Raw genomic sequence first — 12,682 nt, forward strand, 5'->3', positions numbered from 1 at the left:
AAGTATAGAATCTGAGAGAAAGGGAACTTCAGCTATAATAATCAATTTAAATATTTAACTGTTTTCAACGAAACATGTTGCAATTAAACAACCCTTTTCACGTCACCTTGAAGGAACAAATACTGAATGGTAAATACAAGACAACATTTAAAAAGAAAGAAATACACATATTATTTGCTTACCCTCCATGGCTAGTGGTGAACACAATGTGAAGGAAGTTAAAGAAATTTACCAAAAGGAGAAAAAAAGGAAAACAATTATTAAAAATGCAGCAAGCAAACCAAAAATGCAATGTGCAGTTAACAAAACTATGTTAAAAGCTGTGAAAACAATGGCAGTCTAAGAATATCATGCATCATCAAAATGTGTTAGAGTGCAATTTAAAAGCTGTGTTCATATTTCACCTTAAAAAGTAATTCTGCTAATCTAAAAGCATTCTTTTTAAAACATGCAAACCAAATCACTGGAATATATCAAACAAGTAATAAAGTCTGGTATTGGTTAAAATTAAATAGTTTTACTGCATAGGGAAGAACGATAAGAGCAAGAAACTGCAGAAATATTTAACTTCCCAATGTAAGCAATAAAATATTGCAGCAATTAGCAATGCAACCCAAATGATAAAAAACTCAAACAGAATAGAATGAGAAATTGTAGATGCAGATTTGCAATTGTACAATCAAACATGTTTATTATGACACAAAGGCATGTCTAAATTCACACCATGAAGTTCTTTCCTGCTTTCCTTTTCATATCTGCCATTAGAGATGTGTAATAGAGAAGTTTTGCTTGAAGTAACATAGAAAAGACCGATGGCTTCTCAACATGAGGTTGGAAACAGTTTTCTATAAGCTGCTAGTGCATGATTATATTATTGCAGTTACGTATGTATTTATAATTCTTTTTAAAAATGGAAGAGTGATGACTCTGCGACTCAGAATCATGGTGCTTCAATACCAGCTTAACAGTATACAGAATATAAAAATGTGCCAACCTCAAAATTTAGGTAAGAGCTGTTACTTTTGTGGAAATGAAGTTGTTTAAATTGTCAAGTCTCTGATTTAATGAATTATATTTAAGTTATTGAATTTCCTACTATTTTAATTCAATGATAATATTGTGTTTGCTTCACCACCATAGATCAAGATGTATATATTGACTTGGCATATATGGCAAATCCTGTTTTTGGATGTCAAAACATATATTCAGGCCTAAATACAATTATCAGTTGACCCTCAAATCCCACCACCCTTCTTTTTCAGCTAACAGACATATCTTGAGGGTTATACTCACATTAGGAATCGACCTCAGGTTTTCAGCTCATAAAACATCTTTAAGGCTAGAGTCCTTTTATACATTAAAGTGTTTCAGATCAAGCAGGTTATGGAGTCACAGAGAAGTACAGCACGGAAACAGACTCTGGTCCAACTGACCATGCTGACCAGATATCCTATACTAATCTAATCCCACTTGCCAGCACTTGGCCTATTTCCTTCTAAACCTTTCCTATTCATATACCCAATCAGATGCCTTTTAAATGCTGTAAATGGACCAACCTCCACCACTTCCTCTGACAGCTCATTCCATACACACAGCCCCTTTTAAATCTTTTCCCTCTCACCCTAAACCTATATCCTCTAGTTCTGGAATCCCCCACCTTAGGGAAGAGACCCTAGTTTAGATTAGATTAGATTACTTAGATTACTTACAGTGTGGAAACAGGCCGTTCGGCCCAACAAGTCCACACCGCCCCGCCGAAGCGTAACCCACCCATACCCCTACATCTACATTTACCCCTTACCTAACACTATGGGCAATTTAGCATGTCCAATTCACCTGGCCTGCACATCTTTGGACTGTGGGAGGAAACCGGAGCACCCGGAGGAAACCCATGCAGACACGGGGAGAACGTGCAAACTCCACACAGTCAGTCGCCTGAGGCGGGAATTGAACCCGGGTCTCAGGCGCTGTGAGGCAGCAGTGCTAACCACTGTGCCACCGTGCCGCCCACGAAGTTCTAAACTTCCAGCTCAGTAACTGTCCCCATGACTTGTCCGGACTTGTCCTACCTGTCTATCTCCTTTCCACCTATCCACTCCACCCACTCCTCCCTGACCTATCACCTTCATCCCCTCCCCACCCCCACCCTCCTCTAGCTTATCTCTCCACGCTTCAGGCTCACTGCCTTTATTCCTGAAGGGCTTTTGCCCGAAACGTCAATTTCGCTGCTCGTTGGATGCTGCCTGAACTGCTGTGCTCTTCCAGCACTACTAATCCAGAATCTGGTTTCCAGCATCTGCAGTCATTGTTTTCACCTTGTCTATTTATCCTACCCATGCCCCTCATGATTTTATAAACATATCTAAGGTCACCCTTCAGTCTCCGATGCTCCAGGGAAAACAGCCCCAGCCTGTTCAGCCTCTTCCTATAACTCAAACCCTCCAACCCTGGCAACATCCTTGTAAACCTTTTCTGAACCTTTTCAAGTTTCACAACATCTTTCCGACAGAAGGAGACCAGAAGTGCACACAGTATTCCAAAAATCGCCTAACCAATGTCTTGTACAGCTGCAACATGAACTCCCAACTCCTATATTTAATGCTCTGACCAATAAAGGAAAGCATACCAAAGGCCTTCTTCACTATCCTATCGACCTGTGACTTCACTTCCAAGGAAATATGAAGCTGCGCTCCAAGGTGTCTTTGTTCAGCAACTCCCCAGGACCTTATTATTAAGTGCATAAGTCCTACCCCGATGTGCTTTTCCAAAATGCAGCACCTCAGATTTATCTAAATGAAACTCCATTCTCCACTCCTCAGACCATTTGCCCATCTGATCAAGACCTCAGGTGGCCTCCTTCACTGTCCACTACACCCCCCCAGTTTTGGTGCCATCTGCAAACTTACTAGCTATACCTCCTTTGTTCACATCCAAATCATTTATATAAATGACAAAAAATTGTGGATCCAGCACCAATCCCTGTGGCACACCACTGGACACACAGTCTGAAAGGCAGCCGTCCACCACCTTCTATCACCATGCCAGTTCTGTATCCAAATGGCTAGCTCTCCCTGTATTCCCTGTGATCTAACCTGCTGACCAGACAACTATGAGGAACCTTGTCGAATGTCTTACTGAAGTCCATATAGATCACATCCACTGCTTTGGCCTCATCAATTTTCTTTGTTACTTCTTCAAAAAAAAAATCAGTTTCGTGAGACATTATTTCCCACAAATAAAAACCATGTCAACTATCCTTAATCAGTCCTTGCCTTTCCAAATACAAGTAAATTCTGTCCCTCAGGATTTCCTCCAACAACCTGTTTACCACCGATGTCAGGCTCACTGGTCTATAGTTCCCTGGCTTTTCATTACCACCTTCCTTAAATGATCAGTCATATTGCTAATGTGATGCTATGAAGTTTAAGGCATGCCAATGTAGAGCAGACAGTATGGCGAACAAAATAGACTTTTTTTTTTACATTCCAAAATCACCACCGCCACCATTGGCTTGTGTGATATTCAATGTATAAGTCAACTTTATTCTTGGAAGAATTTTTAAAAAACTTTTAAGATTGACTTAAACCTATGGTAATAACAATAAATTTAACCTCCAAGTCAAAAACTTCAAAATGTTTGGAAAATATCTAACATTATTGAATTATAAAAAATTGTGATATAACAAAATAGAAAGTGCAAAATATAAATAGGATATAATATACTACTCCAAGGAGCATAGGACTGGAAGACATGGGACATTTAACCAGTGTAATGACTTCTGAATTGAGTGATTGCTACACAATTCTAAGCTGCCCATTTACCTTATTCATTTGTAAGTTACAGATATTCATGTACCATCACAGTCAGACAAGTTAAATCAAAATAGAAATCATAAAAAGAAAAACCTAAGAGATTGCACGGGTAAAAACAAAAGCCATAACACTTCTCCATTAAGTTAGCCTTCTTACAAGTACAATACAGAAGCGAAGGCCAGTTGGATTTATGAAGGGACTGCTTAGAGAATCTTATATTCAGGCAAATTACAGTCATTCTGTTGCATCCGAGAGGGTTCCATTCCTCAGAACCTCTGTGAATGAAAAGGTTAAAAATTGTGGATACGTGATTTTTGCACGCAGATGTTGATGTTTGTTTTATTTTTTTTTGAGATAGATAGATGAATTCTTGATTTGTGATTTTACAGACATAGAGGATTTACCAATTAGTTGAATAATTTCAATTATGCATTTTAACTTCACTGGTACAAAAAGAACATCAAAATAAAGGAGCATTAGATTGCCCTTTCTTCTTATGGGGGAATCTAGAACTAGGGATCATAGTTTAGAAATAAGGCATTGCACATTTAAAACAGAAAGGAAGAAACATTTTTTTTTTCTGAGGGTTGAGTGTCTTTGGAAATCCTTTCATCAAAGTGCAATGGATGTTGAGTATTTAAATATTTTTAAGGCAGAGGTAGACAGGATTCTTTATTACAAAAGGTTGAAAGATCATCGTGGGTATGAAAGAATGTAGAGTTGAGGTTACAAACAGATTCAGCCATGTCTAACTGAATTGTGGAGTAGGCTTGAATGGCCTATTCTCATTTGTTGTTCTTATTAGGTTAATCATGCCTGTCACCAATTTTACAAGATAGTTGTCATAACTTAGTGACTGTTTAATTGTTAATAGATTGATTGTGAAGTACTTACTGCAATTATCTATTTTAAGCTTTAATCAATTTTAAAAAATGAAAACTGCTACATAAGGATTGTTAGTATAATAAAGTTAATGGGATTGAGCCACAGAGTCATACAGCCTATCAGGCCAATTCATGTGCGACAACCAGATATCCTAAACTGATCTAGTCCAATTTGTCAGCATTTGACCTATATGCCTCTAAACACTTCCTATTCATATACCCAACTCCACCACTTCCTCTAGCATCTTGTTCCATACACATACCACTCTCCGTATGAAGAAGATGCCCCTCAGATCCTTTTTAAATCTTTCCCCTCTCACCTCAAACCTATGCCCTCTAGTTTTGGACTCTCCCACTCTGGGGAAAAGACCTTGGTTATTTATCCTACCATGCCCCTCATGATTTTATAAACCTCTACAAGGTCACTCCTCAGCGTTTGACAGTCCAGGGAAAAAGCCCCAGCCTACTCAGCCTCTCCAATAGCTCAAACCCTCCAATCCCAGCAACATTCTTGTAAATCTTTTCTGAACCCTTTCAAGTTTAACAACATCCTTCCTATAGCAGGCAGACAAGAATTGAACAGAGTATTGTAAAAAAGGGCCTCACCAATGTCGTAACATGACATCCCAACTCCTATACTCAACGCACTGACCAATAAAGGAAAGGGTTTTATTGGAAGTTACAAACAAAGAATGAAAATCTAAAATAAATAAGGAAATTCTGCAGCATCTGTGGAGAGAAAGCAGAGTTAACATTTCAGGTCCGGTGACGCTTCCTCAGAATTGGGCTATTTCTCCTGCCAAATTCTTCCAGCAATTTCTGTTTTTGTTTTAGATTTCCAGCATCTGCAGTTTTTTTTTTGTTTAAACAAAACCCTGTTTGGCAACTGTAAGGATCAAATAGAAAATACATCATTGAATATTTTGCATTATCATTGGACTCAAGCATATTGGATGCAAATTAGAATAAACAAAAAAAAAAACAAATTGCCTGGCACCAGCTCATGAACCTGTCACTGATTTTGAAAAACATTAAGCTGGGTTCAGTGTGGAATAGATAGAAGCAAAAGGGAAACAAATCTGTGTAATGCCAGTTACTAATTCTCTAGACTGAATTTCAAAATTTGGGCAAGGTAACACGAGGGATTTTCAGAATGACTTTCTTTGTAATTTATTCTTAGGTGTCTTGAAAAGGCCAGAATGCATTACATTCTAGTTGCCTGTATGTCAGGGTCAGCCTTTTATCTTCAAGTGCTGTGATCTGTATTCTATGAATAGAGTTAACAGTTGTGATGATAGTGAAACTCTTCACCTTCACCATCATCACCTCACGAATCTGACAGTAGCACCTGGCATCCACATTATGTAGTTAAACATGAATCCAAAGTTTGCTGGCTGTGATCTCCTGCTCCTGTAGTGTGTGTGTGGCACTGAAGTCCTCACAAATGTTTAGAAATTACTTTACTGACGACAAGTTCCTCTTTTATGCTGTAAAATCACAAATAATTACCTTTGTTAATGAGGTATAACTGGGTTTGTAATAGTCTACTAAGTCATAAACACGCTGAACTTGGTCTTGGTCCATGCAAATTAACTTTATAATTTTTGTAATTCTCATCAATTTTAATAAAATTTCTTTTAAAATAATTATCACAATTCAACAGCTCATGTGCTTGTCCAACTCTATCACACCCCTGTAAAAATTAATGAAAATAAGTTTTAATTCCGAGCATGCTATCTGTGGAAATTCTTTCATATAATTGACTGATTACATCACTGTTTCTGGATGACCAGAGATCCCCTTTATTTGGTAGCAGATTCAAAGTAATGTTAGAAAACGATCACTAGATCTCTGTGAATTACTTTTATCAAGGTGAGTGGTGACCACAAAATTTGCGTCATTTGAAATGATTGATGCAACCAAGTGGCTTACTACCCACTTCAACTTCGTGTTGATGTTGGAAAGGAGTCCCATATTGGCAAACATTTATAAAATAATAATGAATGACAAAGCAATGTTGAAACTTAAAACAGAAAACATTAAAATGAACTAATACATGGAGACAAGAGTTGAATAGAGGACGGTTTGAGTCAGTGATCTTATTTCCAATTTCATGCATGTTACAATGGAAATATGATCTGCAATTCCATAACTTCCAATAAAAAAGAATGTGGGCAAATTAACTGTGCCCATTCCCAGCTTTTGTTAGCCAATACCATAGCAAAAAGACAAGTATAGCACATGATCTAATCACTTATACACTAACTTGTCCAGTTACTACCACTTTAACATTGATTTGGAGATGTCAGTGTTGGACTGGGGCATACAAAGTTAAAAATCACACAATACCAGGTTATAGTCCAACAGGTTTAATTGGAAGCACACTAGCTTTCGGAACCTTCATTAAACATTGAAGTAAGACTGCTGCTGGTGTTTTGGGCAGGTACATTTTGATGCTAAAATCAAGATTGATAATTCTTGGTCATCAGTTTGAGCATGAATGTGGCAGTAGGCAGACAAAAATAGTGATCAGTGAGTATTGGCAGGCTACTCATCTTGGAGGGTATCAGTGTTGAGCGTATTCCAGGATTCAGCTGAAAACTGCTCACCAAGAATCTGAACACTGCTGAATTTCTTTGCTTCTTTACCCACTGAAGCCAAATGGGATAGAGGCCAATTATGAGTCTCAACTACCAGTCCAGCTGGGATAAGTTTACTTAGCAGTGACCTGCAAGAAAGTCTGAGAGCATAAGATCTTTAAGACTTCATACTGGACTGGGAATTGCTTTTGTTCACGAGGAATATTTGAGGAGCAAATATGGATAAACAGAAGAGTTAATGTGGTGAAAGGGACATTCTGCAGGCAACAAGAGCCTGTAATTAAAAAAATGTTACTTGCTTTTTAAATCAAGTGCCTCTTTCGGACAACACTTTCAAAACAAGAAACATTTACCGTTTTCTCCCTTATGGTGCCTTTAAGTGCACTCCACTCAGTATATACCTCATGGAAACCAGGCAATTTTATTTATTTGGTTAGGAAAATCGCAGTTTGTTTCCCATCCAGCTGCACAAAATTTAGCACACAAACGTCAGCATCCAAAGCTTTGGTTCAGTCACCACTGATGGCTTTTAAACAGTGATTCAGTTTCTTGGAGTTTGTGGAAGAAAGGAACACGATTTAAAAACGAATATTTTTAATTCTACTTTTCATAAACCTAACTGCCTGGTCATCGCTCTTAATGATCAGCACAGCTGTGTAATGAAATTTGACCATGATGATTTAGGTTTCTATTGTTTGGATTTTGTGAAAAGGGGTTATGATTTAGCATGTAACTTTGGTTTTGAAATGGTCAGAAAGCAAAATTTCAACTTTCATAGCTTGCCATGTCAAAATACACTAATTTTTTTAAAATTGCAACAGCGAACTCGGTGCATTGGTTCAATCAATCAGTCTGTGTTGGCTTCAAGCAAAAAGTCTTAATTATATTTACCCTGCATTCTAACATCATCTTGACTCTTTTTCCTTGATCTACCTTTCCAATCTAGCTGTGAACGTTGATTTTGTTTCTGTCTCAATGACAAATCCTGGAAGCGAATTCACAGCCTCTTGACCTTCTATACCCTGCTCTCTGTTTAATCAGTTAAAATCATTTTACTGTCCTTCAGTGAAAATCCCTCTAAACTGAAAACAAGCTGTTTTTATCCATTTTATCTCATCCTTTCATAATTTTATTTAAATCTACAATACTGCCCTATAACATAGGCCATTTTAATTAAAACAAAAGCCCCATATTTTTAAGACTTTCTTCATTCTGTATTTCGTTATACCGGTCAGCATCCTAGTCTAACTGCTTTGTCTCCTCTAAAGGTTTAATTTCTTTCCATACTGTGGTGCCTGACATCGTGCTGAGCACCATAACTGAAACTTTATTATTTTTAACAGACAGGTTCATCATTACCTCTAGCTATTAACTTCCTTATCTCAAGTTGCAACTTACAAAATTCTATTTTCTGAAAGGTGTAATCAACTCAAGGTGCATTCTGTAATACACTGAGGTGACAAGTCATCTTAAATCTTTTTGTTCTTGAAAAAAATCAGCCTACTTCCACTGGGAAACTATTATTGCTCTTTTCAAAAATCAAAATCATCACCTTATTCTGATATCAAATTGCAAGATCTAATAATTTCTCTTGAGACTAGAGTCTAGATCTTCTCTCCCTCCACTTCCATCATCCAGATCTTTATGATGAATTAATTAATAATGCAGAAATGGTAGATGAATAAATCACATATCGAAGAGATTGTTGTGGAAGTAATATTGACTTGGATTCAGGGAGATGTTCTGCCTCATCTTCACATATCATGCATCTTTATCTTACCAGATAAGGACCATCGGATAACATCTATCCAAACAACACAACCTTGAACAATTTAACACTCTGCATTACATCAGAAGTCAATCTAGATTGTAGCCTTTTAGAAAAGCAACAAGTGCTACAATATACCTGGCATCCACTGTCATGTGTAAACGGCAAATGGTTAATCTTCAAGGATGTAAATCCCTTGTCTTTCAACATTTCAATGACATTTGTTGTTTTCTTCTAGAACTTGAGATTTTTAAAGCAATTTAGATGCATTTAGGTAAGTCTAATTCTTGAGCGAATTATACAATGAATAGAAGAGCCTTGGGAAAAGCTGATGGGCAGAGAGATCTGGGAGTGCAGGTCCATTGTACCCTTAAGGTTGCTGCACAGATGGATAGAGAGGTCAAGGAGGCATACGGTATGCTTGCCTTCATTGGACGGGGTATTGAGAATAAGAGCTGGCAAGTCATGTTAAAATTGTACACGACATTGGTTCGGTCACATTTAGAATACAGTGTACAGTCCTAGGCACCACATTACCAAAAGGATGTGGACGCTTTGGAGAGGGTGCAGAGAAAGTTTACGAGAATGTTACCTGGTATGGAAGATGCTAGCTATGAAGAGAGGTTCAGTAGATTAGGTTTATTTTCACTAGAAAAAAGGAGATTGAGGGGGGAACCTGATTGAGGTTTACAAAATCATGAAGGGTATAGACAGGGTGGATATAGACAAGCTTTTTCCCAGGGTGAAGGATTCAATAATGACAGGTCATGCTTCCAAGGTGAAAGATGGAAAGCTAAAGGGGGATACACGCGGCAAGTACTTCACACAGAGGGTGGTGCGCGTTTGGAACGTGTTGCCAGCAGAGGTGGTAGAGGCAGGCAAGGTAGATTCATTTAAGATGCGTCTGGACAGATGCATGAGTAGGTGGGGAGCAGAGGGATACAAATGCTTAGGAATTGACCGGCAGGTTTAGACAAAACATTTGGATCGGCTCAGGCTTGGAGGGCCGAAGGGCCTGTTCCTGGGCTGTAAATTTTCTTTGTTCTTTGTTCTAGATTGCTGGGCACAGCTTCATGGTTTCAAACAAGGAGGACTGTTACACTGAGCTGGATTTAATGGGGTTACTTTATTCCTCAACCTGCCAATGATTCCCATCACTACCTCACACAGATTAAACTGAGTTGAGGGGAGACTTTAACCAGAAGATTAACCAGTTGCCCTTTACATAGCCAGTGGATGCCAGGTATATTGTAGCAATTGTTGCAGTCAATATTGCTTCCACAACAATCTCTTTGATATGAGATTTGTTCATCTGCCATTTCTACATTATTAATTAATTCATCATAAAGATCTGGAAGATGGGAGTGAAGGGAGAGAAGATCTAGACTGTAGTCTCAACAGCTCTCAAGAAATTTCAACCCCTTAACAACAGGAAGTCAGAGGCTCACAGCAGTGGGAGCAGAGAATACTATCAGTACATCAAGGACTATGAAAAGGTTTGACTCAACTAAGGGTCTCAATCGGGGTAGGTCTGCATAGACAAGGCAGAGTGGAGTCAGTGACCAGGTTAGGAAGTGGGATACATTGTGGCTTGTGCCTCAAATTGGCCCCAGGGTGCTGTTCAACATGTACTCGTCCCTCTTCCATTTAGGGCTGGGTGCACGGTGCAGGTATCGCCTGACACTACTTAATTAGTGGGATGAGGATTTTAAGTAGGCTTGAACTACCCATTTAAGGGGCTTTAACTAGTGCAAAAGAAGGTAAGCCATACAATGGCCAGCCACGACTAGAATGCATCCAGAGCAGAGGTGAGTAGAAGGTAGGTGACAGGCAGGAAAGCAATCAATCTAGCTTATTGAGTTTACTCCCTGACTGCCTTTAGCCAGCAGTACAATACCTGAAAGAATTGAAAGACATTAGTAGTAAAAACCTCCTTAAATCTCAACATTATGAAGGAGAACGATGCAGTTCCATAAAACCTTATTTAAATAAATTAAAATTGCAAAACATGTAGAAAACCAAGACAACACAACCCTGAAGGTGCAACACCAAAGAATTAAGGTCCTATAAAATCAACCACATGATTTAAAAATAGAATAAAAATCTCCCTGATGATTCAGTGAATAGTTCATCTCAAAGGAGGCTCAGCCTTGAAGTACCCTGATGTAAAAATAGCTTAACAAATGTCAAGGCTCACAAATGAATAATGGCAAAATATCAGAGGTCAATTAGTACCCATGAACTACATACCAGCAAGCAATCAGCATCTTCAGAAGAGAAGATGATGTGTTCACAGTTTATGCCACTATATTTAGTCAGATAATACTGGAGAAGAAAAAAGCTCAAGCTTTTTCGCCATTAGGTATTGCTAAAGATCTGTTCAGATTGCATATGGATACAATACCTCTTTATTTTCACATTACTGAGGGTTGCTTACAAAAACTAAAAGCACCACTTTATTTTGCAACTTCTCACAGTAAGCATTCTGTTGAATTAAGCATTGAAATCAATCTACACTTTGCTTACTAGATTTCTGCAGGCTAAGACCACACTGGGACCTGGGCATTGAAATCCAGGTTGACATTCTCATGTAGTACTGAGGGAGTGCAGTACAGTTGGAGGTGATGAAGTTTAGAATGAGAGGCTAAACCAAAGACCTTCCTGCCCTCTCTGGTGAATGTAGAAGATACCATGGCAAAATTTTGAAACCAAGCTGGGAGATTACCCAGGTGTCCTTGCCAATACTAATCTCAAAAATCAACATCACGAGAAACTGGTTTGCTGATTATATTGCAGTTTGTGGGAGCTTGTAGTAAGAAAATTTGCTCGGCATTTCATTTATAATAATAAATATATTAATTAATCTTTAATTGGCAATAAAGCACTTTGAAAGCCCTGGTGGTTAGAAAAGGTTCTAGATCAATCTAGTCTTTAGATGATTCTATTCTGATGATTTCTGTAGAAACCAAGTGAGATATAAGGACTCAGAAACGATATATGTAGAGGCAGTTCCCTCATTACAAATCAGTTCCATTCTGGAGTCTCTTTGCGAGTTGACTTGGACACAGATCGGACACAAAATAGCCATTCATAAGTACAGGAAATGTTCATATGCTGGATCTTTAAAATTGTAGCCCAGTATGGGATCATGTTCTGAATTGCGAGTATTCATAAGTCAGACGTTTGTAAAACAGGAGACTCCTATGTATGACTTAAAACAACAGGTTTTTAATAAATTAAATGATGGATTGAGAAGTAATTATCTAAATCAATTGTCTTGTTCCTGGTTTTTATTAACCTACTGTACATTTGAACATGTTCTTTTATTAAAAAAACTTCAAACAGCCATGTTAGAAATCCATTTTGATCCCCAAAGTTTTTATAAGATGTCAGCTGAAATCTTACAAAAGTATCTGACTCAAACTACAGTCTCAGTTGAAAGCTGCATATAATAATATGATGCCTCATTGATTAGTATTGCAAGTTTACATCTAAATACTAACCTTCACTCCTTCATTGTAATTGTCAATTGGACTGTTTAGGCTGGCAATGCTTCCTCCATGGCTAGGGGCACCAGGTCGAGGAGGTTTCTTTGGTGGCGCTGCATGCTCTGTTGGA

The 12,682-nt window shown here is 38.2% G+C and overlaps 1 protein-coding gene across 23 annotated transcripts in view; it reads right to left on the reverse strand.

Moving 5' to 3' along the window:
• Window positions 1-12,682, reverse strand: part of LOC140476938 (focal adhesion kinase 1) — a 556,498-nt gene that overhangs the window by 17,265 nt on the left and 526,551 nt on the right. For all 23 annotated transcript variants that reach the window (XM_072569910.1, XM_072569911.1, XM_072569912.1 and 20 more), the window contains one exon: window positions 12,568-12,674. In XM_072569910.1, the coding sequence (XP_072426011.1) occupies window positions 12,568-12,674 (107 nt within the window). The remainder of the gene's footprint in view (window positions 1-12,567; window positions 12,675-12,682) is intronic.

The sequence above is a fragment of the Chiloscyllium punctatum genome, chromosome 5 (assembly GCF_047496795.1).
Source record: "Chiloscyllium punctatum isolate Juve2018m chromosome 5, sChiPun1.3, whole genome shotgun sequence".
Lineage (NCBI taxonomy): Eukaryota > Metazoa > Chordata > Chondrichthyes > Orectolobiformes > Hemiscylliidae > Chiloscyllium > Chiloscyllium punctatum.